Source organism: Sciurus vulgaris, assembly GCF_902686455.1.
Source record: "Sciurus vulgaris genome assembly, chromosome: 9".
Lineage (NCBI taxonomy): Eukaryota > Metazoa > Chordata > Mammalia > Rodentia > Sciuridae > Sciurus > Sciurus vulgaris.
The window spans coordinates 5,830,850-5,858,010 of record NC_136469.1 but is presented as its reverse complement, the minus strand read 5'-3'; the positions used below and the strand labels follow the sequence as shown (position 1 = coordinate 5,858,010).

The 27,161-nt window shown below is 44.8% G+C and overlaps 1 protein-coding gene and 1 long non-coding RNA gene across 2 annotated transcripts in view; one reads left to right on the top strand and one right to left on the bottom strand.

Annotated features, from left to right (window-relative positions):
* Positions 1-9,049: 9,049 nt before the first annotated feature.
* On the bottom strand, positions 9,050-14,671 carry LOC306669518. Its single transcript, XR_013766141.1, has 3 exons — positions 14,582-14,671; positions 12,551-12,677; positions 9,050-10,136 (listed from the first exon to the last, which is right to left on the bottom strand). It is a non-coding gene; the product is annotated as an uncharacterized lncRNA (long non-coding RNA).
* A 614-nt stretch (positions 14,672-15,285) lies between these two features.
* Positions 15,286-27,161, top strand: part of ANKRD50 (ankyrin repeat domain containing 50) — a 36,522-nt gene continuing 24,646 nt past the window's right edge. The window contains exons 1-2 of the mRNA XM_079153528.1: positions 15,286-15,541; positions 16,534-17,783. Coding sequence (XP_079009654.1) covers positions 17,272-17,783 — 512 coding nt within the window. The 5' untranslated portion in view covers positions 15,286-15,541; positions 16,534-17,271. The remainder of the gene's footprint in view (positions 15,542-16,533; positions 17,784-27,161) is intronic.

Here is a 27,161-nt window from a genome sequence, read left to right as displayed (position 1 = left end):
TGCCCGAGCTGTAGTGGGGACTGCACCCGTTCTTCCTGGAACACCATTTTAGTTGAAAAGACAATCGGTGGACAGACTATGGTTATTCACATTTGGATATCTGATACCTGTTTCCTCAGAAATGAAGTGAGCCTATCCTTTCAGAGTAAACCACTGAGAGTATTTTCCAGGACAAAATTTAAACTTTCAAACAAATTAAAATATTGGGATACTAGCTTCCACCTCTGTGTACGTGGCCAACCGTTCTAAATGAGATTGGTGGCGATATTAACAACTTATTTTTTTTCTTTTTAATATTTTCTTAGTTGTTGATGGACCTTTATTTTATTTGTTTATGTATAGTGCTAAGGATTGAACTCAGTGCCTTCCACATGCTAGGCAAGTGCTCTACCACTGAGCCACAACCCAGCCCCAACAATGTTTTTTTTTTTCTGATATTAAATAATGAAATGTATCTGCATAGCTCAGTGAACTCGTTAATATTTTCCAAATAATAGATTCATAGTGTTACAAAATTATGCATGGATAAAAGGTCCATTCAAAGTTGAAGACAGACCAAATAAATTTATTATAATAGACCAATTAAATTTGTTCAACCAGATCAAATAAATTTATTGTAATGGTTAATTAAATTTATTGTAAGAGTTCATTGACATTAATTCAGATTCCACTTTGAAACTCAGGCTTTAAGATACACCATTTGCCAAGTTCAAGTGTAGTATAAAGATAAATATTTAAAATGATCTTAAAAAGCTACTAAAATACTGCACCTTTCCCAACTTTATGTGTTAGGCTAGACTTTTTCTTTTTGCATACTTCAGCCAGACAGCATGCCATAAGAGAGCATCCACAGGCAAATAGGAGATCCCATTGTCGTCTTAGGTCAGGCATTAACAGGATTTGCAGGATCTAAAACATTGAAGTCCTCTCAGAGTTTTTTGCTTTGGAAGTTAAAATTGTTTTTAAAATTACATTATTCACATTAACACGTATTGGGCTTATAGTTAAACATCACTTGCATTTTGTCTTAATCTCTAGTGTAGTGAACGTATTGCTACATAAACACAGCTCCCAAGCTACATAAATCAGTTCTTCTGATTATTCAGTAACTACTAAAAGTGCAAAGGTGTCTAGACCAAACAACTTGAGAACCTGACACGAACAATTTAAAGGAAAAAAGTGTGAGACTAACATCAACAACTTGCTCTTCACGCTAAGAAGAGCTTCAAGCTAAGGGCACAACATCTCGAGGCCGCGTGGGCTGACGGTCCTCCAGCCCTCCAGCTTCTCCCTCAGAAATTCAGACTTGAGGGCTTGCTGCAGGTCACTTGACTTTCTTCGACTCTAGCAGGTGACACTGCAAAATTATCCTCTCCAGCAGGAAGACCCACATTCTTTCCCTTCTGTGTTTTCATGCCCAGTTTTCCCTGTTTCCAAATTCTCATTGGCATTCAGTTTCAAGTGTACCAAGTTTGAAATGCTGTGTGAGATTCAAGTGAGAATACTCAGTAGAAAGCCCAGGCAAGACAGAGGTGGGGCCAGGCGTGTCCTGAGGTGTCCCTTCCAAGGCAGACAACTGTGGAAGTTGAAAGTTCTAATGAGAAGGTGTGAAGAGAGAGGAGGACAAGGAAGTGAGGCCCGGGAAAATCCACCTTTAAGGGGCACATGGATGGGAATGAACCAGCAGAAGGAGGGAGAACCACGGCTTTCTGAGGAACAGGCGCTGTGACAGGACTGAAAGAGCCACAGAGTTGTCTGACACATCCACACAGGTGAGGACGGGGACTGCCATGTTTGAAGGTCATTGGTGACCAGCGAAACAGCATCTGGCAGGCCTGTGAAGGTAGAAGCTAGATGACAAGAAGCTTCAGAGAAAACACAGGGCAAGAAGTTGGAAACTGCAGGGTGTGGCAGCTCACGACTATAATCCCAGTGATTAGGGAGGCTGAGGCAGGAGGATTGCAAGTTCAAGGCCAGCCTCAGCAACTTAGCAAGGCCTTAAGCAACTTAGTGAGACCCTTCCTCAAAATTAAAAAAAAAGATAAAAGGGCGGGGGATGTGGCTCAGAGGTTAAGTTCCCTGGGTGTAATCCCTAGTGCCAAAAACAAGGAGGGAGGAGGAGGGAAGCTGTTGGAAATATTAGACTTGGCCTAGTATGTCCAGAAGTTCGAAGTTAAATGCAGAAACCAGCAATTCCGCACTCACATTTCTTGTTCTGCTTATGAGTGTACTTGATGTTGTTCTGTTTTTGTTTTGCTATTGAAAAAAAAGAAGGAAAAAATCCAAGACTGAGGAGCTGTGTAAGGGGAGCCATGCGGGCTCTGTGCTGGGGCTGCCCTAACAGACCACCTTGGACTGGTTTGTGCATGACAATTTGTCCAGAAGGCCAAGGTCAGGTGCAGCAGGGTTGGTGCCTGGAGTGACCGCTCTCTGTGACTTGCAGACAGCTGCCTCCCTGCTGTGCCTGCACTTGGCCTTTCCCTGTGCAGCCACATGCCTGCCCGTGTCCCTTCCAGCTCTTCGTTTCAAGGTCACCCATGCTATTGGATTAGGGCCCCATGTGTGTGAACTCATTTACCTTTAATTCCTGCCTTAAGGCCTGGTCTCCAAATTCCACTGCCTTGGGAATAAGAGCTTTAATATATGAATTTTTTGGAGGTGGGTGCGAAGAGGGCACAACTCAGAAGGATACCTAATACTAATTGGAGGGCCAGAGGTTTAGTGATCTGACTTTGAAAGATGAAAAGGACACACAGAAAACCAACAGGTGAGAATGAGCGTTAGGTCAGAGCAGATGCGGAAGAACACGGGAAAACAGGTGGCACTAGGAGGGTCGCCAGTGGGCGAGCTACTTAGGCAGGCAGAGGATGAAGGGTCTGATCTTGAGAGACCCAGCAGTCACATTGCTCTGGACTCCTGTGAACACTGCTGTTACATCAGGGGCCACCCCAGCAGAGTTACACAGGCCATCAGGGATACGATGCCCGGTACACATTTAGCAGAAACTTTTTCTGAGGAATTTTATTGTACAAACATTCCTACAATGAAGAATGAACCTGATAATTCCCATGAGTTGTCCCCCGTTGGCGAAAGAAGCCTCACATCTGAGTTTCCCATCTTCTCTGATAGGCCTTGCTCTCCCAGAGAATCCAACAGCTTCAATCCGAGACCCTACTACACGTCATTTGATTCCATCAGTCCTTTTCAGATAAGAGTCAGTGTTAGTAACGTAAAGGCGGGTGCATCTGCAGGAAGGGACACATCAAATCCAGGTGGTTTCCGCAGAGAGGCATTGGCTTGCGCTCTGGACTTCAATCGAAGGGACAGATTTCCTGTGTACCACTGAGGTTCGAAATGTTCTCGTAAACTCAAATACCAGGACGAGATTTGAAGCCAGGGAGAGTCAGAGAGAATCCAAGCAGTGAATTTTTCTATCGCCTTTGCTGGCTCTGCTGAAGGAGGGGCACATGTGCGAAGGAGTGTGAGTGGTCTCCAGAAAGACACCAGCCTCTTGCTGACAGGAAAAGGGAACTTCAGGGGAGAGCCGCAAAGAAATGGGCCTGCGGGCTGCAGTCAGCCCATAACTTGGGCAGGCCTGCAAGGCCTCCAGGTGAGCCCCACGGCTGACTGAGATCTTCTTTCTGTCTCTGTGACCCTGGCAGAACCCGCTTGAGCCAGGTCAAACTTCTGACCTGGAGGACTGTTCCACAACGATTCATGCTGTTTTAAGTCACTACATTTGTGGTAATTTGCTACACAGTGATTGAAAACTGCTAGTAGCATTCGTCTCTAAACATGGGAAAATTGAATCCAGCTGGGGAAACTCCTTTTATGTTAGGTCCCCAGGCCTGGGAAGACCCTTCATGATGCTCCTCTCTGACCCCTGGGAGCTTCTCTGTCTTCTGTCCTGTGTGGAAGGGAGCTTGTCCACCCCGCCCCTGCCAGGAGAGCTGGATGGTTCTGAGCGTCTCCCCGTGTCATGAGATCTGTCCCTGTCAGTTCCCATGAGCAGTTCTCCCACTGATGAGACAGCCTCAGCCCCTTGCGGGCCGGTGTGGATTCCTCGGCTTCATCTCCTGAGACAGAACATGTGCTCTCACCTTGCTGAGGTCATTCCTTTTCCATCTGCAGCTCCTTCTGGGGCAGTTGAGGAGAACGCCAAGAAGCTCCCTGGAGGCTCTCTGGGCGCATTGGGAAGCCCAGTTGGCATACCTGGCACCCCCAGTGTTGTGTGCGCTGACCTTCCCATCTTTCCGGAATTGCAGCGGAAGGCTGCACAGTCACACCTTCAGCTTTTTTTCCCTACACTTCTAGAGCAATCTCTTAATTTTAGCACCTTTTGCCACCTGTAAAGGCAAAGAGGATGAGGATTTCCCACATGGACAAATCTTGGTTCCTTTCTAACAGCTCTTTCCTCAGTTTCTCTCTCTCTCTCTCTCCTCAAATTTTACTCTAAGCAGAAAGAAGAAAACAGCTTTCACTTCAACACTTTCAACACTTTGCTTAGACCTCTCCTCAACCCAACATCCAAGTTCATCATTTACAAGTTCTGCCTCCTAAAGAACTGTGGAAAACATTTTTCCGCATTTCCATCCACTGCAGTTTCAGTAACTTGCTGCTATCTTTCTCTGAGCACTTCCCAGTCATGCTTTTAGGGTCCATATTTAAAACAATCTAGGCTTTCTTTTTCTTATTATTCTCCTCAAAATTCCAGTAGCCTTAGTTCTCCACCAGATTCCAAAACCCTCTGCACATATTTGAGGATTTGTCATGGTAGCACAGCTGGTACCAAAATCCCTATGAGTGCTCCATTGCCACAGTACCTATGATCACAAACTTGCACACTTAAAAGATGAGCCACTTATTATCTCCCAGTTTCTGTGCACCAGGAATCCAGTGGGGCTCAGCTGAGCCCTGCTTGATTCAAGGTGCTGCTGGCTGTGTTTCCTTCTGGAACTTCAGGTCCTCGTCCAGGCCCCTTCCTGTGACTGGTGGAGTGCATTCCTTGCCGTTGCAGACTGAGGTTCCCATTCCTCCTGGTCCTTTGGGCAGCGGTCACTCTTGGCTCCTTGCAGCCCTTCTCCAATCCATATCCACTGTCCTCTCCCTCCTCAAGGTCAGCCATCATGCGGCAAAACAAAGTAGAACAAAGATTCTCCTGGACAGCCCCTGCCAAGGTGGCTTAGTTCTATAGTACTGCTTGAACTGGGACTTCTCTCTATTTAATTGAGTGTACAATAAGTGAGCTCCTGATATAACGCCGTGCCCTTTCCCATAACCGTCCCCGCTCTGATCTGAGCACATACTTTGATTATGCTACTTTTCCCTCTACAGCCCAGGAGGCTGTATGTGGTATCAAATCGCAGCACCTTGTTTCTCCTGAAGTTCAGGAACTGTGCCAGGGTTTCTTTTATGTAACTTGTGTACATATCTGAAAGTCTTGCTTTTATCATATCAATCCCAGACTACAGACTGAAGTGCCAGGCACTTACATAGGTGACATTTCTAAATTCTTCTGGAAGCAAATAAGGAATGCACATAAAAATCAATTAAAAATAAAAATATTCTTCCTTGATTTCACTTTAAAGTTAGCCAAGTTAAACTACCATGTATTATGAAATCAGTTCACCTTACAAAAATTCTATTGAAAAGAAATGTATCTTGAGAAGATTCAACTGATGCCAATTACTAAGTTATAATAATTATTAAATTATTTTTGCAAAATGGTCATATGCGTCAACACATTTTTAACAACATTAATTAAGCAACAATTCTGCTTTCTTCTTTAAAGGAAGCTCCTTCAACTACCCATGATTGCAGAAGATAAAAACTATTTGCTTTTAACCTCCTCAGATTAAAAGAATGTAATCAGAGACAGAATGACAAATTGATTAAAATAAAAATCTTTTTAGAACTTTTTAGAACTTGAAAAGTGCTATCATCTTGTTATGAGTAATGTTCCATTTGAAGTCAAACAAAATACTTTCTAAAAATTATGAGTCTCTGTTCAACTACCATACTTCAAGTTTCTCCGTCTTCATGTCTTTAAAATTGTGCTATATTAAGAATGTAATTTTTAATAAATACAGAATCTAACACTGAAAAAAAGTCAGTATAGATGGACATAGGTTTTGATCTCAATTGTGGTTTTCCTGTTTATTTCTGTTAAGCCGTACCTTGAATTAAATCCATAACAATGGAAGCTGTTTAAAGCAGGCCATCCTGATCTGAGGTAACAGTAGAAGATCAGCCTTCTTTAAAATTAACAGAGAACTGGTGTACGTATGCTTTTTGTTTTTCTCTGGTGGAGAATTAATATCATATATCAAGTTTTCAAAGATTTCCATTTGTGGTATTTGAAAAACATGACGATGATTTAGTGGACCTTACCGAACAGCGATGGGACGTGCCCCGCAACTGCTGACACTGGACTGTCCTTGTGAACTGCCTTGACTTTTATAAGATGGGATAGGAAGCCAGGTGTTGAGTTCCAGAATCCAGACTTCACGAGGTTTCAAGAGTTCCCCAGCTCTTGTGCAACACTGGCCCACCGGGCAGAGAAGGAGCCCGGGGAGAAGGCCCTCCCAGCTGCTGGCCACAGTGGCCATGACAGCCCCTGAAGGGCCTCGAGGGAGCCACCAGTTGGACACAGCACAGTGAGAAGTCATGGGTGGGGTCGTTTTCAGCCTCTAGGCTTCAGGTTAAAGTGTTCAGTGCAGCCACAGACACCAAAATTCTACTCCTCCATCAGGGACAGAAAACGAGTCCTCTTTCAAAAACTTCACTTTTCCACAGAGCCTTCTTGAGCAAAATGCTATGACTCTGTGGCTGCATGTGGGCCAGCCCCGTCCTCTGCAAGTCTACCAAGTGTGCCTTCTATTCCAGAGTCTTCCAGCATCAGGGGAATTCCTTGGCCTTCCTTAGGCAAATACACGGAATCTTCAACTTGGGGTTTTCAAAGCCCTCATGAGGAAGAATTCCCCCTCTGAGAAATTGGTCATTTTATGTTAATCTTGTCTTAACTCAAAAAAATATAAATCTATATCCTTTACTCTAAATGATGATCATCTATGGTGATGATTAAAGAAATTATTAATATTCAATTAGTAGTTAATAGTTAATAAAAATGAGGTCCACAAATGGAAAATCAAATTCACGTTATTAATTCCAAGAGCATTGTCTTGTATGCCACCACTGAAGCCTGAGATGCTGGTCTGTAGGTCTGCCACGTTGTTTTGATTTGCTTGCCTTCTCCATGGAGGCAATGTAATATCTGAATAATGATTGATTGTTCTGTTTTACTGATTCATTAAAGTGTACTTACATAAACAGCGGTAGTTCTGGATTTCATTTTAACCCCTTCAACTACTAGTAGGGGAAATCAAAATACACATTAAATATTACTTCCTACGAAGGGATTCTTACAGCATGTACTATCTCCAGTCTGATAAGTGCATATATTCCTAAATGTGCTCCAACTGAAGTAGGAGGTAGTGCTTCAACTCAGCAGTCACAAACAGCAGTCAGTAGTCACTTAAGACAAATGGTTTTCCTTGTCAATCAGTGAGCTTTCCAAATTGTCATGTGATGCTAAAATATTTAGCTTAAATTTACACACACATTTTCATTGAAATACATTTTTAAAAACTCCTTCAGTCATCAAATCACCATCTGTTTTTCTACGAGATTTTTTCCTTTTCACCATTAATAATGTCTTTATTGATTTTTTATCATTGTAATAGAAAGTTTCATTTTAGCAAAAATTTTAAATGAAATTTCATCCTCAAAGTTTAGAATTTTAAAACGAGCAAAACAGAACAGTTTGATGAATCTTGGATTAAAGGCAAACACTCTTGCCATAAGCCAAAAAGAGCTAGAGATCATTAATTTTCTCTGGTAGAATTTTCCCCAGTATCTAAAAGTCCAAAAGGAATCTTGATATCTGTTCTAATTTCTTGGTGCATCTATCACTTGAGAAAAGAGCAGAGCCCCTTCCTGGGCATCTAGTCCTCCTTCCCCAGAACTCCATTCATTTGGACTATTTCAAGAATATGCACCAAAATCCTGTTTCCTTGGCCTTCCTATATTCCTTCTTTGACAGTCCTCAGCCCTGGCTCGCTCTCGTTATCTGATTCTCTATTTCTGCTCCAACCATGCTGAGCATTTTAGAGAACGTCACACACTCCTAACTGGCTTCCGAAGAGGCTTCTTTCATTTCTTACCAGTAGAACCCTGGTAAGCACCAACGTGTCCAGAAAATGCAGTCTATTTCCCTGCCTACCTTGCAGAATTCTGGCAACTCTGATGAATTCACAGACAAGTTTTCCTTTGCTAATTCGGGGCCCCCTCCACTCAACTCCTACCCTTCTCTGTCTCTGTCCTGCTTGTCGTGGGTACGAAACGCTTTGAGACCAACTATCCTGATTAACTGAGGAGGTTCCCCAGATGAGGGGCTTTTACTCGAAACGGGGGCAGCAACCCCAGGCAACCTGGAACAAGTTTATCATTCAATAAGAGGTGACGATGAAGACAAAGCTACATAGTCAGAATAGCAGAAGAGAGACATCAGAGGTGGTTTTTGATGGCTTGTAGATACTATATAAACTAGGCCTCCCAACTTTTTAATGCCCAAGAGAAACACACCCTCATAATCAAACCATTGTTCGGGGGCTTTGTTACATGTATTCAAACATAACCTCCAAGTACATTCCCAACCTTGATACGCTCCAGTACCTGAGAAATGCATCATAGTCCATTTCAATAATGTCACCTGGAGTTGTGCCGTACATAGCCTGTGCAGCTATCTGTGGTGACCCTACACTGTCCTCAAACTATGAAACTCTTAAAATTCAAATGATGACTTCACCTTAAAGTAAGTTCAAAGACATACTCCCTCTTGAAGTTTCTCCAAGGCATAATTCCTTTTTTTATTCCATGTGGTCTGTTAGACAAAAGGATTCCGTCTTTATTTTTTTTAAATATTTATTTATTTATTTATTTATTTATTTATTTATTTATTTATTTATTTATTTAGTACTGGGGATCTCACTGAGTTGCTCAGGGCCTTGCTTAGTTGCTGAGGCCGGCTTTGAACTCACAATCCTCCTGTCTCAGTCTTCCACCACACCCAGCTTCCTGGTTTTTTTTAGATTGTGGGTCTCTGAACGCAAAGTCCACTTGCTCTAGGCTTTTAATATGCCTGATTTGACTGAAGAAAATTTTTGTTTTATTATCTTTTTGAGTTGCAACCATAAATGTGGTGGGACTCTTGCGTGCCATTCCATGAGGCTGTGCATGGAAGTTTTCACTTGCAGTGTCCTGGGAACACTCAAATATTTTGGATGTGGAACATTTTGGATTTCAGATTTCTGGACTCGGGATGCTCAGCCACTGAGTGCGGAACACTGAGCTGTCTATGGTTTCCACCCCATAGTGTTTAAGTTGTTGGTACTATGTAACAAGCCACCCCACCACGCAGAGCCTCAAAACAGCGCTGGCCTTGTCAGCCCATTTCTGTGGTTCCCAGGACTCGGCTGGACAGTTCTTTCCCTGGTCTCTCTTGGGATTCTTCAAAGTCACAGCTCATAGTGGTGGAGGCTGGAGTCATCTGAGGACCCCACTGCCAGCCGGGCTGTGGGCTGGCTGGGCCTCTTCCTCTCCCTGTGGCCTCCTAGTGGGGCTGCTCTGTAGTGCTGTTGAAGGTGGGGGCCAGATCTCTTGACAGTTTCTAAGAGGGAGCACCCCAAGGTGCTGGAAGCCATTGTCCTCCTCTCATGGAGGCCTGAGTTGATGCCCTGGCACTCTGCCACATGCCAGGGACACTGGCCCACAAGCTACAGTGGGAGGGGACTACTTAGGGACATAAACTGCAGGAGGCACAGTTCTCTGGAGCATCTTGAGAGTCTAGCTACCACGTGCAGCTAGCTGCGGGGAGGGGGTGTGAAAATATCGCCTCCTTTTTCAAGAGTGTAGGAATCTACACTGTGCTTCTCAGAGGATAATTGCAGGGTGGCATTTCCAATGTTCCTGGCACAGCCATCAATCCTGACAAGGCATTGTGCTTCGTAGCTAAGACACCTGGCGTACAGGGCTCTTCAACCAACTCAGTCTAGACTTGGGATTTCAGTTACAACCTTCTGTCAGAAAAAAAAAAAAAAAAAGAAAGAAAATTAAACAGAAAAAGCTTAGTCAAAATTAAATAAAAAGAAAAAGAAAATTTAACTCCCAAAAGGAATGATCATATGTTAGGCTGACTGAGAGTGTTCAGAAATATGGGAACCTCGATGAAACTGAGCAGTGGGAACTTACGCGTGTCACCATGGTGGCCATTTTACATCCCACCTACCTTGGACCACCAGGTAAAACTTTCTGAGAAACCAAGGACCCCTTGTGGGGCTCTTGGCCCTGTTCTGTCCTGTGCTGTACCCATCTGAGTCATCACCACAGGGAAATGTGACTCAGTACCCTGCCAGCTCTGTGGGATGGAAAGCATGGGACCCCAGGAACCTCTGTGGCCCCAGGAAAATGTCTTATGGGACTCCCCCGCAGAGGCTGCGTTCGTTTATTTTTGTGCTTTCTAGAACATTATACTAGTCTTCCGAATCAATCTGATATACCTTCCCGAGGTCACCAGTGCTAAGGCATGCCTATTTAGCAAGTTACGGAGATTTGGGAAAAGAAAAAAAGGAGGTATGGATTTAGAAGAGCAGAGAGACTGAGGACAAGAAATAATCTCTTTTATTTTCTTGGGAATTTGTCAAGTTAATAATAAATTATGCACAACAAGTCAAGTGAGTAATTTATCTCATTCACAGAAACGTCATCAGAGAATGCATAGTGGACATAATAAATTATGAAAGTTCACCTTAGCAAATGACATTTACCATTAGGTTCAAAGTAGTATAATTATATGCAATTATTGCTATTATTATATAGGCCCACATGACACAGGGGTCAGGAATGTAGCTTATTACTAAGTCAGCTTCTGCTAGTCTTAGACATGTAAAATATAGTTCAGAGAATGCTTATGAATGACATTTATCAGTATGAGAGACCTGACGACAGGGAGAGGGTGACTTTGTGGTTGGCATTTGGAGATCCTTTAAACTACACAGAAGAGGAGGTAGAAAAATCAGTTATGAGAATCCAATGGACAAACATACTCAGGAGATTCTAATTTCCTTTTTAAAACACCTTGTGTATGTGAGGGATGGACAGGAATATGAATTTGAGGTTCATCATATCATGTGTACTGTAGGTGTAATTTTGGGGTCTACTGAGATTATGCTCTATCTTAGGAGCCTAAAGAATAAAGATAAAACATTGTAACCAGCTACTTGATAATCATAGCTATCTAGTCTTCATTCTGCTTAGCTGGTGATTCTGCAAAATGAATCTTATTTGGGGCTTCTTTTAATTCTTCGAAGGAGAGGCCTATTTCTTCCACATTTTTAAAGTAAGAAACTATTTCAAGACATGCTTTCAAGAACAGGACAGAATAGAGCTGGCTACTAGTATTTTTTAAATGTGAAATTTAAGTAAGTGTTCTTTTAAAAGACTATTTAAGAGAGTGACCACAACTGGCTGTTCCTATCATTATACTTATGATGCCAATCAAATCTTTTCTTGGTCTAGGTCTCCAGCAAGTCCAATCAACATAACTAACATAATGTACATGTTTGTATAAACAAGACTCTTATTAATAATACTAGCATTAAAATCACCTGGGACGGGTTTGATAGACCTTCTTGTTTTAGTTCCAGCTTCTGCCATGTTTAATAGTGTGTGAGATGACGTGAACAGTGTTCTTTAAATTTGTGGGGAAATATGAAAGATGGCCAGTGATAACTTTTTTCCTGGTCCTTTCCAAACTCAAAGTAACTAGAATACTGTGCAGGGTGCTAGCTGAAAATACATAAATAAATGTGGCTTGAGAGGAGAGGCTGGTACATTTGCACTTCAAGCTGTCCTGGGACTGGTCATAATCGGAGAAGCTCCGGAGGCTGCTGAGGCTGCTGGTACCTTGTATACCAGTCTAGCGTGCGGTGGCCTGCTGCTGCCACTCTCCACAAACATGAGCCCACTGGGCTGCCGCTTCTGAGGTCCACTGGTAAATGTGGAAGGTTAAATGTGAGGTTTGTCTGGAACATGTGAAATAGAGTTCGTTTTGCCTGCAGTGGAGCAGGTGAAAAATATGCTGAATGCTTTTGTACGGTGAAGAGAGTTCTTCACACTGTAATCCAATCTGAAAGTCTGCTGGTGACGACTCCTTAGCACTACTTTGTAAATAAACCTATAGGACCTACTAGTTAAACTGGAGGACTTAACATGCATCCTCTACATTTTCATGGCATTTTGTTCAAAATCACTGAAACTCTAAAATCAGAGTATTCACTTTCAGCAGCTTTTAAGTATTATAATGCTTGAAAACAGACCTTATGAATAAATTGCAATTTATCTCTGTCAAACAAAAAATCAGTGTACTCTATGAAAAGAGCATAAACTTCACAAAAGACCTAATTTTGAAATTTATAATTGTATTTTGGAATACTTCAACTTGTGGGGAGAATCTTGATGGAGCTGCTGCTTCTAATCGGATAAAACTCTATTTGGGGCTGGGGATGTCACTCAGTGGTAGAGAGCCAGCATACACAGGGCCTCAGGTTTCATCCGCAGCCCTGCAACAACACAAAAAGCTATATTTTGTACACAAATGCATTAAAATTGAGATGTCAAGTGGTTCAGTCTACAAATTGCTTAAAATCATCAAAGAAAACATAAATTTAAAATATATGATGAGCTTCCTCTTGTAAAAACTTTGTTGAAGTACAAAACTAAGTGGATTTCTTTTTTAAAAAAGACAATTTCTAGGAAACCATTTGGGCTGCAGAATTGTACTTTTCAGTATAAAGAAATCAGAATTGAGAATATATTTTATTAAGCAGAGTTTGCTTTGAACTTAGTAGGTATCTTATTATAAACAAAAAATTTTCAATTTAAGATATATTCTGTAGAGAAGCAGTAGTTGATAGTGTAACTTCAAACTTATGCAACTGTTAAGATAATTTTATAAATAAAAATAGAAAAACCATATGGAAAAAAAGCATTTTTCAGAAAAATACCAGTACCTACAGTTGGAGAAAACGATGACTAAGAAATTGATTAAACCATGTGAATAGTACCAGGTGTAGGAACTCTGCTCATGCTATTTTTAGCATGTAGGTAATGAATAAAAAGAAGTATTATAAAAATTTATTAAAGTTTTTCTATTGAGAAAGCAAAAGGCAATAAAAATGAAATGTATTTGAAATGAACTTTGAAGTGAAAAATTAACATTCTAGATGGGTCTGAAGATCATTAACTGCTTAGTTGTAGCTGATGTCACTGTGAACAGTATTCCATTCTGGGGGTTAGTTATCATTAGAAAGGTCCACCAAACCAAGTTTCTGGAATTTCCCTGCCAGCTAGAAACTATTTTAATTATCACACTAGCAAGTGGCTTAATAGAAATGATAATGTGATATATCTATTTCGCATTTAAAATTTTCTCTAACCATATAACTTGACAACTATGAAACTGGAGTCATTCGTGTGGCATGGCAAACTAAGTCCTCATTAAAACTGCTTAAGTAGATAAAACTACACTGAAATCTGGCTCCAGTTAGAATGGCAGCCATCAAGAATACAAATAACAATACATGATGGGGATGATGTGGAGAAAAAGGAACACGTTTACACTGTTGGTGGGACTGTAAATTTGTACAACCACTATGGAAATTAGTATGAAAGTTCCTCAAAAGTCTTGGCATGGAGCCACCATACAACCCAGCTAACCCACTCCATAGTATTTATCCTACAGAATTAAAGACATACAACAGTAATAGATGCATACACAGGTTCATAGCAGCTAAATTCACAATTGCCAAACTATGGAACTGGTAAAGAAAATGTGGTATGTATAACAATGGAGTTCTATTCAGCCATGAAGAAAAATGAAATTAGGGCATTGACAGAAAATGAATGGAACTTGAGAACATTAGGTTAAATGAAATAAGCCAAACTCAGGTCAAGGGTATTATGTTTTCAAAAATGTGAAAGCTAGAGAAGAAAAAAGAAAGGTGTCTGTTGGAGAGGGTGAGATTTCACGTAAATCTGTAAATTGAAGAGATATCAGTTGGTAGAGTAGAGGCACCAAGGGGATAGACAGGAAAAAAACTGGGAAATACTACACGTCAAATCATAATGTTACATCGTGTGCAGTACCAGTAAAAATATGAAAAAATAAACTAATTCATAATTCATAGCTTTATAAAATCAATTTTCATCTAATTATGGAAAAACTAAACTTTACTGCCATCTTGGTTGTGTTCTGAAAGAGAACCACCAAATTCAGGGTACACGGATCAGGGCTAGCCACTGCGGCTCAGGCCAGGGTCAAGCCCGGGAAGGGCGGGCAGACTGTGGCCGTGCTCCTACCTAAGGATGCTCGCTGCACCTCACCGTCCCTGAACCAGGGAGGCCGGCTCGGGACTTTGGGAAACACCGGGAAACAGGAGAGCGAACTCTTCACTGCAGCACATACAGTAAAAATAAGGAAGGCACTCGGCGTGCCACTCCCTCGGTGGTCACCACACCTCTCTTCCCAGCAGAATCCCGGGAACTAACCACCGCCGCGCGTCCGGACCGCGGCGAGGGGCGGGCGGCGCGGCCCCGGAGCGTCCCGAATAGGCCAGCGGCGGACGCGGCTCCACTCGGCCGGTCCCTCGGGGTCCCAGGCTGGGAAGCAGCCCGCACTTCCGTGACGGTAAGGCGACCAGGCCCGCAAGGGGCGGCCGGCGGAGCGCCCTCGGAGGCGCGCGGCCAGGGAGGGACGCGGCCGGGAGGACAAAGACATGCTCGCGGCCGAGGGAGGCGGCGACTACCGAGAGCTGGGGCCTCGAGAACGCACCCCCGCCCCGTCCTCCGCCCCCGGTGGAAAGGCAGAGCGCCGATGCCCGCCCCGAAAGGCGCCCCCACCGAGCAGCAGCGGGGCCCACGCAGCAGCAGCGCACGCCCGGGCACCGGCCGCAAGGGAGGAGAGGAAAGGCCCTGGGGGCGGGGCCTGTCCCAAGGGGGCGGGGCCTGCCCGGGCCAGTGAAGCGAACTGGGCTGCGGGGGCGGGGCCTATGCCGGCGAGTAAAGAAGGGCCGGCGGCGGGGGCGGGGCCTGAGCGGGCGGGCGAAGAAAGGCCGGCGGCGGGGGCGGTCCTCGAGGGGCGGGGCCTCGCGGGCGGGGCGGAGCCGGCGGGCCCGGCTGCCTGAGACAGTCGCTGCCCTGACCGCGGCGGTGGCGGCGGCTGGCCGGTGGGGGTTGGGAGCAGCGCGGCCGGGCTGCTGGGGCAGCTGGAGCTGGCAGTCGCCGGGAGCCAAGAGGCGGATCTGCAGCTGGGAGCGCGCCCCAGGCCGGCGGAGGAGGCGGCTGCAGTCGGATCCGGGAGCGCTGCTGGCGGCGGCTTCTCGCGCAGCAAGTGCCTGAGGCTGAGGCGGCGGCGGCGGGGGCCGAGGTACCGAGGGGCGGCGGCGGCGGCGGGAGCGAGGCCCGGCCTCGGTCGGCAGCGCGCGGCTGCGGCGGGGCTGTTCGCCACCCGCCTCCCCGCCGCGGCCAGCCCGGCTCCGTCTCGCCCCGCGCCGCGGGCAGGGTGGGGCGGGGGCGCCGCGCGGGACCCCGGCCGCGGCCCCCTCCCCGCGGGGACACACCCCGGTGGCGGGGCGGGGCGGGGCGGCGCGGGCGTGCCGGCCGCGCGGGGACCGCGGTGCGGGGCCGCGGCCTCTGCCGGGCGCCGCAGCCTCGGCGGTCGGGCGCCGGGCCCGGGGCCCCTTTTGTCTCCCGGCGGAGCTGGACTGCGGCTGCCCCGGCGCCGGAGCCTCTGCCCCGCGCCCTCCTCCGCGGGAGGAGCTCCGGCAGCCCGAAGTGGGAGGTGGCGGTCCCGACCCCCGTCCTGCACGTCCGTCCTTGGTGCAGGGGGAGAAAGGATTCGCGTCGTGCTTGGGTTTGATTTGCCATCCGTGGAAGAAATCTTCGCCTTTCCTTCTTCATTAACCAGTTCCCCTCCAGCCGCAACCTGGTGTTCTTTCCCTAGATTTTGCAAACTATCAACAAAGAAGTGTGGCGAGTCCGGTAGACAGTCCTTGAGTGCCTGTGCTGTGCGAGTTGATAGCGCTTCCTTGGAGGCGCTGTTCTACCAAGCTAGCCCGAAAGAGCCTTTCGGCCAAAATGAAGGGTGTTGCTGCATGTGCATAAAGTATCTTTTCCTCCCTTTGTAGGGTGAAAAGGTTTCAAATACTGAGATTAAATTATTAAAATCTGGCTGGGTATCATGACTATAAAAATACAATAGGGAACTAGAACGATTATCTTTGGGGAGGGAGTAATTGTCCAACTTTTTGAAAGTGCCAGAGGTGAGGTATGTGGATTTTGAGATTAACTGGTAAAGTGTAAATAAGCTTTTAACATAAGATATTTTGCACTAAGCTATTTTTGTTTGTTTCATTTTAGTTACTTACGGAAATTGTTGATTACCTGGACATCTTAAGACCCAGGACCAGTTTATTAGGAATCTGCTGTCTTGAAAAATGCAGTTTATGAAGGCTTTGGATTAAGAAGGTGTAAGCAGTGGTTTGTCATTTCTGCCACATAAGAGACTAATCTGAAACACCTCCCTGGCAATTGCCCAGATGCCTGAAACTGTCAAGAACTAGTACTTGGAGTGATCATCCTTCAACAAGTAATGCAGAGCTACCTATGTAGTATATAAATGTTATTTCTTTGATGACATTTAAGATAATGGACAGCTTTTCTACATCTAATTTTCAGGCAAAAAATTAATACATGGAGTCTGGAGAAGCATTTGTTATAAATTGAAAGATTGGATTTTTCTCTTTTAAGTTTTCCAGATGTATTGTCTCATCTGTATGCTTGAAATCTCTACAATCACCTAAACTCCAGATATAACGATGGAGCCATATGACCCATCAAGATATAGGAAAAGTGTTGGCGAGCTTTGGAACCAGTTATTTTTGTGTCTTTTCAGCAATTAAACTAATATATTCTCTGCTAACCGAGAATATGGAACCAAATACAGTCATGCATATTGTGTTGACAAATTGTGGCTGTTGAATTTTTCTGTAACTGGTTACTCTTGTCATTCAAAGTCGATGTAATACGTCCAAATGGATATAAAGACTGTGTTGGTGTACCTAGCTTCTAGCCAATGTTGAAGATAAAAAATCTATTATGACTAATCCTTGGGAAGAGAAAGTCTGCAAAATGGCTCAAACGAGTTTACTGCAAGGGAAGCAGTTTTACTGTAGGGAGTGGGTTTTCCACAAGCTTCAGCATTGCCTCCAGGAGAAAACCAGCTGCTGCAGTAGTGCTGTCAACACACCGTCCCTTGTGATGAATTCTGGGAATAATGCTGGTGCCGGCTCAGGAAAGGCAGCCGCCTGGGGTGTGTTGTTGGTAGGAGGGCCTGGCAGTGGCAAGACAGCCCTGTGCACTGAACTCTTATGGCCAAGTTCACCCACAAGCTTGCAGAGAGGTTTACATCGCCAGGCTTTGGCCTTTCATTTTTGCAAAGCCCAGGACTCTGACACTTTGTGTGTGGGAGGGTTCGTTAGGGGCCTGGTTGCCCAGATCTGTCGCAGTGGACTACTCCAAGGATATGAGGACAAGCTACGAGATCCAGCAATTCAAAGCCTCTTGCAGCCTGGAGAATGTGAGAGGAACCCAGCAGAAGCATTCAAAAGGTAACAGTAAACAATGTCATGTCATGGTGTTTGGGTTTCTGTGTGACAATTAGTAATTTTCAGCTAGGTTTTTTTTTTTGTTTTGTTTTAACTTTGTGAGATATCTTTCCTAGTGCTGTGCAATTGGGCTTCATCAGTGGTTGTGAGAACAACTATTTATTTTAGTATGGGGAAAAACAGAACTTTATATTGCCCAGTATGTGGATTAAAAGTAAGTCTTCACTGTACTTGTTTAATAACAGAATGTTCCCTTTCTAACAGTAACTGTCCTTAGTAAGGGGAGTCTGTTCTTATGATAGAGAGGAACAGTTAGCTGCCTGGACACTGGGCCGTATTTTCAGGAAGGATCAACTATACCAAGAGCTGAAGTAGAGGAACTCCCAGTGTAGAAGCTAGTACCTTTTTGTTTACAGTGTATTTTTTCTTTAAATGAAAGTTTCTCCTTAACAGGCATCATTGGCATTGAGAATCTAAAGAAAATTTGTTAATGTGGTTTTGGGATTATTCCCCTATTAAACTAATTGAAGAGTTGAATGATAAGTTTATGTGATGTTTATAAAATAGTGAAAATTTGGAATTACTTTAGTGCTCTTAATGAGTAGTGCAGAGAACATTTTTCCCCTAATTTTAGTTAAGCGTTTTTTCATGGTAGGTGGACTGATCCAAGTGAGCAAGTTGCTTTTCAGAATGGCTGCAGATTCAGAATCTGTTCAAGAAAGCATAACTCCTTGAAAATAAAACCTTTCACCTGTCACTTCTGTGCTCATTGTAAACGTAGCAGCTTGTTACTCTGGGCCTGCTGTTGCCTCACTTCTACTTGAGTGACTCATTCTGCCCCACACCTCTCTCCCCACATTAACTAGGCTTTGGCAGGATTAAAGTTGTGCCCCAAGGATGATGGTACCCTACGCACTGGAGCTGGTGTGAGTGTGTCTCCGGGCAGGCTTCGAGCGGGATTTGAATAGCTCTGAAAAGGGCGATTCTTATTTTATGATATCCTCAAATCTAGTGTCATGAAATCTATAAATTTTGAAGGTACATCGATAATATTTAATAATTGTAGCAAACAATATGTGTTAGTCATTGTTCTAAGAGTTTTATAAATGTTAAACCATTTCATTTTCATAATATTCCTGTGAGGTTATTCCCATTTACAGATGAGGAAACTGAGGGGTGGAAAGTGTCAGTCAACTGTCCAGGCTAGTGAGCGGCATTTGAAGTATATCTCTACATGTTTGTAATAATGGGATTCTTTTAAGGCCTCGATGGAAAGAGGAGTGAGTTAGGAGTTTGTGCGCAGTGAGGTTGGAGAGCAAGGGCTGGGTTGCAGCATGGCTTGAGTGCAATTTTCAGATAAACCCAAATAAATGGTAGTGAGCGGTGCTGTGGGTGAAGAGTTAGGGATGGTGGTGTAGAACTTAAACTTGGGAGAGGTGTTAAAGCCAGGCAGAGAGTCTTGCTTTTGAGACGAGTGAGGCTCTTGTAGGCCTTTTAATTTGTCAAGCCATCCAGTAGAAGTCAGGGTGTATCTTTTGGCCACCAGAATCAGGCTTAAGACTGTGACATCATTCACCAGTCAATGAGGATATCTGAGTTAATGCCTGTGGCACAGAGTGAGATGCTGGGTGTGACGGAGAGCGTCCAGTATGGAACCACTGTATTCTGAACCAGCATGGAGTCTTGCATACGCAAGTTTCCCCTTTAGGAGACTTACGGTCTCTACACAAAAACAACTCCTTTATTACATTTTTGAAGATAACCATCAATAGCTTAAAGAACTGAGTTTTAATCTCTTTGTCAATCGGTAAGTTCATGAATTATTTGGATGACACCTAAAACAATTACTTTCAAAGAATTTAAGAAGATACTAATTAACTAAATTATATAATTTTATAGTTTATTGGAATTCATATATAAATTTCTAATCCCTAAATGTTTAAAATCCTGGTAACTGTATTTTTTGATGTTCTAATCCTTAAGCAGACCTTTCACTATAGTATCACTGATTTTTCTGAAAGAAATTTTTCTCTTACTTGGATGTTCGTCATATTATCTTTTCCATGTGTGATTTACAGTTATCAACTAATCGAAGGGAAGGAAGGAGCAATTAGAGCTGTGTGTAAAAACCACACCAGCACTGCTTTTCTGATTGACAGTAGGTGCTATTCTTGATAATGGGTGCTAATCACTTTGTCTTTCCAACCTATATTTTGTATGTCTACACTTGCTTGCCCTTCTTCCATATTAACTAGCACGAAGTCCCTCACCAGATGCTGCCCATCCATCCTGGGCTTCTCACCCTCCAGAATGGTGAGCTGAATAAACCTCTCTTGTTTACAAATTTCCCAGACTCTGGTATTTTGTTGTAGCAGCAGAAAGTGGACTGAGTCAACTGGCTTCTTAAAGAGGTCCTTCAGAGAATTTTAATAAGAATGGATAGTTGTAATTTAATAAGCAGACCATGAGGCAAAGGACCATTGTTTTCAAGAAGTTGTATTTTGAGGGGATAGAAGTAGCTATGTGATATGAAATATTAATATAAGCAAAAATATGCAAAATGTTTTTTTCACTTTTGACAAAAACAAAATCCAAAACCAGCTTTTATATTGTTACTTTCTTAACATTAAAAATTTGATCATGTCGATAGTTCCACATAGTCATGTGAAACAATTTACGAGTAATAAGAAATTGAAAAAAACCCGTATTCACAGATCCACAAAGCCAGGGAACTTTGAGAGAAGTGATTTAGTAATAGATGCTTTTTTAGCCACTTATCTTTTCTTCAGTTTTTCTTCCTAATTTTTTCCCTATATTTCACTCTGAATAATACTAGATGAAACATGTAATCTTATATGCTAACTTCTTACATGAAATGAATGACATTAAGTACCAATTTACTGAAATCAGTTTTTCTTCATAACAAAGTAAAGGGGAAGGGATTTCATATTGATCTATTTCATCCGTACTGTCACGTTCCCTTCTGACTTGACAGGCACGGTCTGTTGTTTCTTAGATTTAGTTGTCATGAAATTTGTTTTAACATCATTAATTCTTTCTTTTCATTTTGCTTAGTTGTTGATGGCCCTTCATTTTATTTATTTATATATGGTGCTGAGGATGAACCCAGAGCCTCACGCCTGCCAGGCAGGGGCTCCACCACGGAGCCGCCACCCAGCCCCTGGCCTCTTCCATCTTGCCAGCATACGTTGGGAGCAAAGGCTGTGTGTGCAGCACGGTTCTGCCGAGTCCCGGGAGATAAAGCAGTGAGCAGAACGGCAGGGTACCTGCCTCCACGGGGCTTGAGCTCTGACTTCCACAGCGGAGTTGAGGGAAGTACTGGAAGTGCTCGTGCAGCACATGGACATTTTAATGTGAGTGGAATCATGTGCTCTGCTGAAGGGACTCATGCATGAGGACAGTGCTTTCTCGTTTGGCTTTTTTATTGTATTTTTAACTAATTGTGGAGTTTTACGATTTTTTATCTGTTATTATTGGAACTAAGTTGATAATGGTTGTGATTTTCGTCATCTGAGAACCAAAGGCTGCTTTCTTTCATCGGTGCTTCCCTTTCGGCTTCCGTTGGGAGACTTTGCGTGCTCTGTGTTGAACGGGCCTCTTCCAGAGCTGCGGAGAGGAGGCGTTTACTCCAGCCCCGTAACTGCAAAGTGCACCCAGGATGGAGTGTCCGAGGAGGCCGGGAGGGAGGGCTGGGGGCGCAGGTCTGGCTGCGCTCCTGGTGAGCCTTCCTCTCGTGGGCCATGGGCCTGAACCCTGGGGTCTTTGTGGAGATGTGGCTGGTACCGTGCTGGTGCAGTCCTGGTCATGTCAGTCCCTGCGGCTTTCTCAGGCTGACCATCTGCAGGAGCAAGTCTTCTGTATGGCATGGCTTCCTGTGGAACAGGAAGAAAGTGTCTCGGGCACCACAGATTAAGCGTCGACAGAAGGAAACCGTGATGAAAACCTGGGATCAGGGGTCTGGGTTTTAGAGTTCAGCAGAAAACTTGTATCCGTGGTGGAAGGCAGCGTGTCTTGGTAGAAAGATCACAGACTGGGAGACCGACCCTGACGCTGGTGTTGTATCCCTCGATGATGGAACATTCTTTCCATCTTTTCAGTCGTTTCTGGAGCATGTATGACTCTTCACTTACCTCCCTCTCGACTTTTACCTTGAGTCGTGGTTACTTGTGTGTGTCTCTTATCTTTTCTGGTAGGCATGTGCTCCTTCATGACGTTATTCATGACTGATGAATTTTTTATACTCACCGTCGGGTTTGGTGCAGCACTTTGCATATCATAATGCCAGCTGTCTTCTGAGCGAGTGCTCAGCACACAATGCTGCTGCCCATCTAGACTGTTGCAGCCTTGCTGAAAGAAGGGCCAGGCTCTTAATAAGAGAAACAGAGATATTTTATTTTTTAGGTCAGTTTTAAATGCAGACCAGCCTGGTCTAGTGATTAATTTATTAACCCGCCGTCCGCCGTTCAGCACGTATGAGAATGGCGTCAGTCCAGGGAGCCATCAATGGCCATTCGCTCTCTCCTGTCTCAGCTGGCTCCAGTGTTCTTGGCACACTCCACAAAGGGGCTCAGAGCAGGAGGGCCACTGCCTTCTTGCCTCACCTGGGAGTGTCTTCTCTGCACAGTGTTCTACTTCCCTACTGTCTTGTGCAACTAGTCCCATTTCAGATGGCCATCATGATCCATTCTCAAACATGGTCACATTTAAAGATCACTGAGAAGAGTCGGGACTGTCCAAACTTAAAATAAAGCAAATCTACCAAGATGTTTTCATAAACACAATCTTACACTTTTCCAAGTCAGATCATTTTTTGTCATCTTCTTGTTTTTGACCTTGAGCTGTGCCATGTGTGCTTCTCGTGGCCTTCCATTCATTCCAGGCCTCCCGCTCCCCTCCCTCCAGGCCTTCCTCTCCACCAAGCTGGTTCTCCTGTGCCTCACAGAGAAGTGCTGCCTGCTTTGTGCCAGGTGCTCTTGGCCACTGCTGGCCAGTCCTGGCCTCTCGCCACCTCTACCGTGATGGCACACACTTCGGGCCTCCGAGCGTGTCTGCTCAGGGCCACGCTCTCATCTCCGCACTCCTCTGCTTTTATTTGCTTTGGATAAGTCAGGATTTTTGTTTGTTTGTTTAGGGCAGAGAGAATACATGGTGCACTACAAGTTCAGTGTATGTTCTGCCCGGCTTAGGAAATTTCACACACATACCCAGATTTTTGTTTGTTCTTGGGACAAAAAAATAGAAAGTCAATAGTGGATTCTTACTCACCTGAAGTGGGTCAGCTGCCGCCTGTGTGGGGGCCTCGTGCTCTGATCTGAGCCAGGTCCCTCACCCTGCTTTATACGAAGACCACTTGGTTTATTTCCCTGTGTCCACCTGGCTCCTGGGGGCATTTTCAAACACACCATGCTTCTTGGTCTTCTGAAAAAAGAAGCAGCACTCTATCTCCTCAGAGTGGCTGTAGGTTGCCTTGAGTTTGTGCTGCGAGTGCAGGCTCATCCTCCTCCCTGTTTCCTGCTTCTCCTGAGCCTCCTGAAATCCACATTTGCAGCAGGAGGCTATGCACTGTTGCCACTGCGCTCACTGCTCCATCTGTCTTTGACCCCCATGCTGTATTTTGGAACTTTTTTCATTATTTGAACGTTCTTCCTTTGAGACACCCTGCTGACTCTGTGCCCTACTGGCTCCTCCTCTGAGTTCTCCCAGGGTAGCCCCCGGGCTCCACTAGCTCTTCTCCCTTTGTGCGTACCCCTGCGTTATTTTCTTTCATGGCTCCCAGTGTCCACATTAATACGACAGTGATCAGATCTGCACCAAAGCCTCTGTCTATTCTCAGTAGCATCTCTCTTTCCACACAGCTGCCCTTTCTCACCCTGGTGTGTCCAGACATGCTTCTCTTCCAGTATTTCTGTTCATTCATTTCTTAAATCCTCAGTGCAGGCCACGTGCCAGATGCATGCTAAGCATCAGGGCTGAAGTAGTGAGCCAAGTAGGGCACCGAGTCAAGTGGGAGGAAGTACTTGCAATAGATCGTCAAAAATAACGGAGAAGGCGTGTTTGGTGCGTGCCATGAAGGAAGCACAGGCATGATGGGAGAGCACGTGATGAGATGCTCCTTCAGGTCTGGAACGCAGGGAAAGCTGACGCTTTGGAAGTTCTCCCATCATGGCTCCATTTCCGTGATCTTAAGACAGCAGTGCTGGCCCCACCCTGGAGGCTGATGGAGAGGCAGAATCTCCATCTCCTGACACAGACTCTGCCTTCTAATTGGACCCTAATGTCCTTGAAATTGAGAGGCACTGCCCTAGGCAGGATTCTGGCATTTTCTTTGACTATCTCCTATTGTACTACTCTCATCTTTTTCATGGAATGTTTCTTGAATTCTCTTACCATAATTTAGAATTTTTACCCACCTTCTCCTGGTTGGTCTGTTTGGTTCCTCTGCACACAGGTGTCCAGTGCCTTCAGGTCATTCCTTGGAGCCCGTGGTAATCCACATGACAAATTCAGATTTCTGTGTTAGTGTTTAAAACTCTTGATGATGCAGTTCTGCCTCATCTAAGGTGCATGGTGGAGTGAAAAGCAGCCAGAAAAACCACTCTGGAAGTGGGAACTCACGCAAGAGATTTCATTAGACAGACGAGCAGTGTCTGCCCTGGGGGGAGGAAGAAAGGGGGGAGAGAGGGAGAAAGAAAGAGAAAGAGAAAAAGAGGGAAAGAGAAAATGAATGAATGGCGGGGAGCTTCGAATTTAGGGGATGATGGGGCCAATTGCTGATGAGGAAGTTCTGGGCTAGGGATCAGGCCAATGGCTGCCCAGCACGGCTGCCAGCGGACCAATGTCTGGCTAGGGTCGCAGACTGACAGCTGGTTTGTAAGATGGGCGCGGGAAGACCTGGTGCAGCAAAGGGGTGGGGTGCTGTCATCCAGCTTGCCTTCCCTGCAGGCTGCCCTGCGCCCACCGCCCAGGAGGGAGCCTGCAAGGTTGTAGGTGCGCTGGTCATAGGCCGCCCAAGGCCTGAGGTGAGGGCCCAACTGCAGGGCAAACCTGGCGCCCGCCTCTGCCGCCTGCAGCCTGCTGCCTGCGGCCTGCCGCCTGCCATGGGGAGCAACACCCGGAGGATCCACGCGGACAGAACGCTGTGTCCACCCATCGGGCAGCCAACCGAGTTAGCGGCCTTTGCAGCTTTATATTATACATAGCATGTTTCCATAACTTCAGCACCTTAAACACGTTTATTCTTTTAAGAAATATTTTCTAAGCATACAAAACAGTGATGAACTTAGGGATATGGACAAGTAAGCATATTCTTATTTTTCTTAATGTTTAGTAAGAGCATCATATACTAAGAATATGGAACGTTTGTTATATTACAGATTTTTAGAATTGGTGTTTAGCCTTTTACTTTGTGTTGAGTGATTTTGCTATTTTTTAATTTTATGAACTAAAATAAGTGAATACTTATTTTCCTTGAAGTGTGTCCTGGTTGGTTACCATCTTTACTCTCTGTTGGTCTCATTGGTGTCTTTCGACTTTATCATTTTCTTTTAAATTTCAAGCCAGTTTCTCTGCCCTGTCATCCCAATCTCATAGAGTCCTGACGTCATTTTCTCTCTGGTATACGCACGTCATGATTTGACACACCGACACTGTGGTGGGCTGAGTTCTGCCTGTGTCCTTTGTCCCTCTGAGTACCCATGGTCTTTGTCCTGGTGTCATAGGCCCTTCCACTGAAGAAGTGATTGTCCCTCGCCGTGGGATTTTGACTCAGCCATCAGGTCCACCTTGGCCAGTGGGATGTGAGCAAAAATGACCCAAACAGGGAATTAAAGTGGGATTTGTCCTCCTGGGCTTCTGCCATCATCTCCACAAGAACCTAACCAGAACGATGAGATGGTCCCAGGATGAGGACAGAGGTGGGGAGGGACAGACCACTGCAGCTTGAGTCCAGGCACCCTGACAGAACAAAGTTTGAGTTTTGGTACTTTGCTATACCACTTTAAGACAATAGCTAAAACATAAGCCTAAGAAAATAATCTTTGAAAGAAGTCATTATTTTTCATTAAAAAAACCAGGAGTCACTGTTGATTACTGAGGGTCACCACCCCTGCCCAGGCCCTGGCCCTGTCTCTCCTCCCCTCCACTGTTGCTGCCCGCCAGTTTTACTGCCTGCAGGACCGCAGTAGTGGCCTCCTAGCCTGCCTTCCTGATGCCCGTCCCTCTGTCTTACAGAGCGGTCCAAGCCTCGGACCCTGACCCTGCCTGAGTGCCTCACGGTCTGCCCTCGCCTGGCCTTCCCCTTGCCCTGCCCCACTTGTGCCCCTGCTCCAGCCCTCCCACACGGCCCTACTACCCTCCTGAAGGAGGTGGGCTGGCCACAGCCGTCTGGCTGCCGGCCCGTGTGGCTGAGGTGCCCTCTGCAGGGCTGCCTCCGCGCTCTCCCTCTCCACTGAGCATCTTGGAATCTCCCCGTCCCCAGTTCACACCATCCCACTTCGTTTCCTTTATTTCTGAAGTTTTTGGTGTCTCTTGATTGGGGATTATTTTGCGCGTTCTCTCTTACTAGACTCTCTGCCTGCCTATGGGAAGGGGCAGAGTGAGCGCCTGCTTTATCCTCCTGTGTCCTTAGGGCCTAGGGACTCAATAACTACTCCTTGAGTTAATGCATAACTACTTATTTTAATTTAAAACATTGTCATTTTGGTCAGTAAGTTGTACAGCTTTCATCATGTCTGTCTTTCTCATCTGTTTTTTGTGTGTGTGTGTGGAGAAATTTAAATATATATATATTATATAGATAGATTATATAGTTATGGATAAAAAGATCTGTTTTAAACCAGTACTTTTGGTTTTTTTATTTATATCTTTTCAACTAGTGTTAACATTCCCTTTTATTAACTCTGAAATCTTTTCTTAAGGGCATCAGATTTATGTAATGTGATGGAGTCCTCAAGGTCATATTTTACCTCTTCATAAACGCATAATTTCATCTGTGGGGTTCCTATTTTGAAATATTGTCAGTAAAAATTCATATTCATTTGAAAGAAGAAAAATGTGTTAGCTTGACTCTCAGATGATGCATGTATGAAGTTGCTGCTTAGTGAGAGAAATAGCTTGCACCCAGTGGACCTCAGGGAGTCCATGGGGAAAATCAGTGGCACCAAAGGAAGTTCATGGTTGGAGAAAAGGAATTTGTGGGGCAGTGATAGATTCCCCAGCCCATGTGTTCTGGTTATTTAGTGAAGTCAGTAGAAAAGCAAACACATATACCCGCTCACTTTTTGCCGTATTTGCTTCAAATCTGTGTTTTGTTTTGTCTTAAAGAAAACCATCCACACTTCTAGCAGCCGTGGGTCCCCTCCT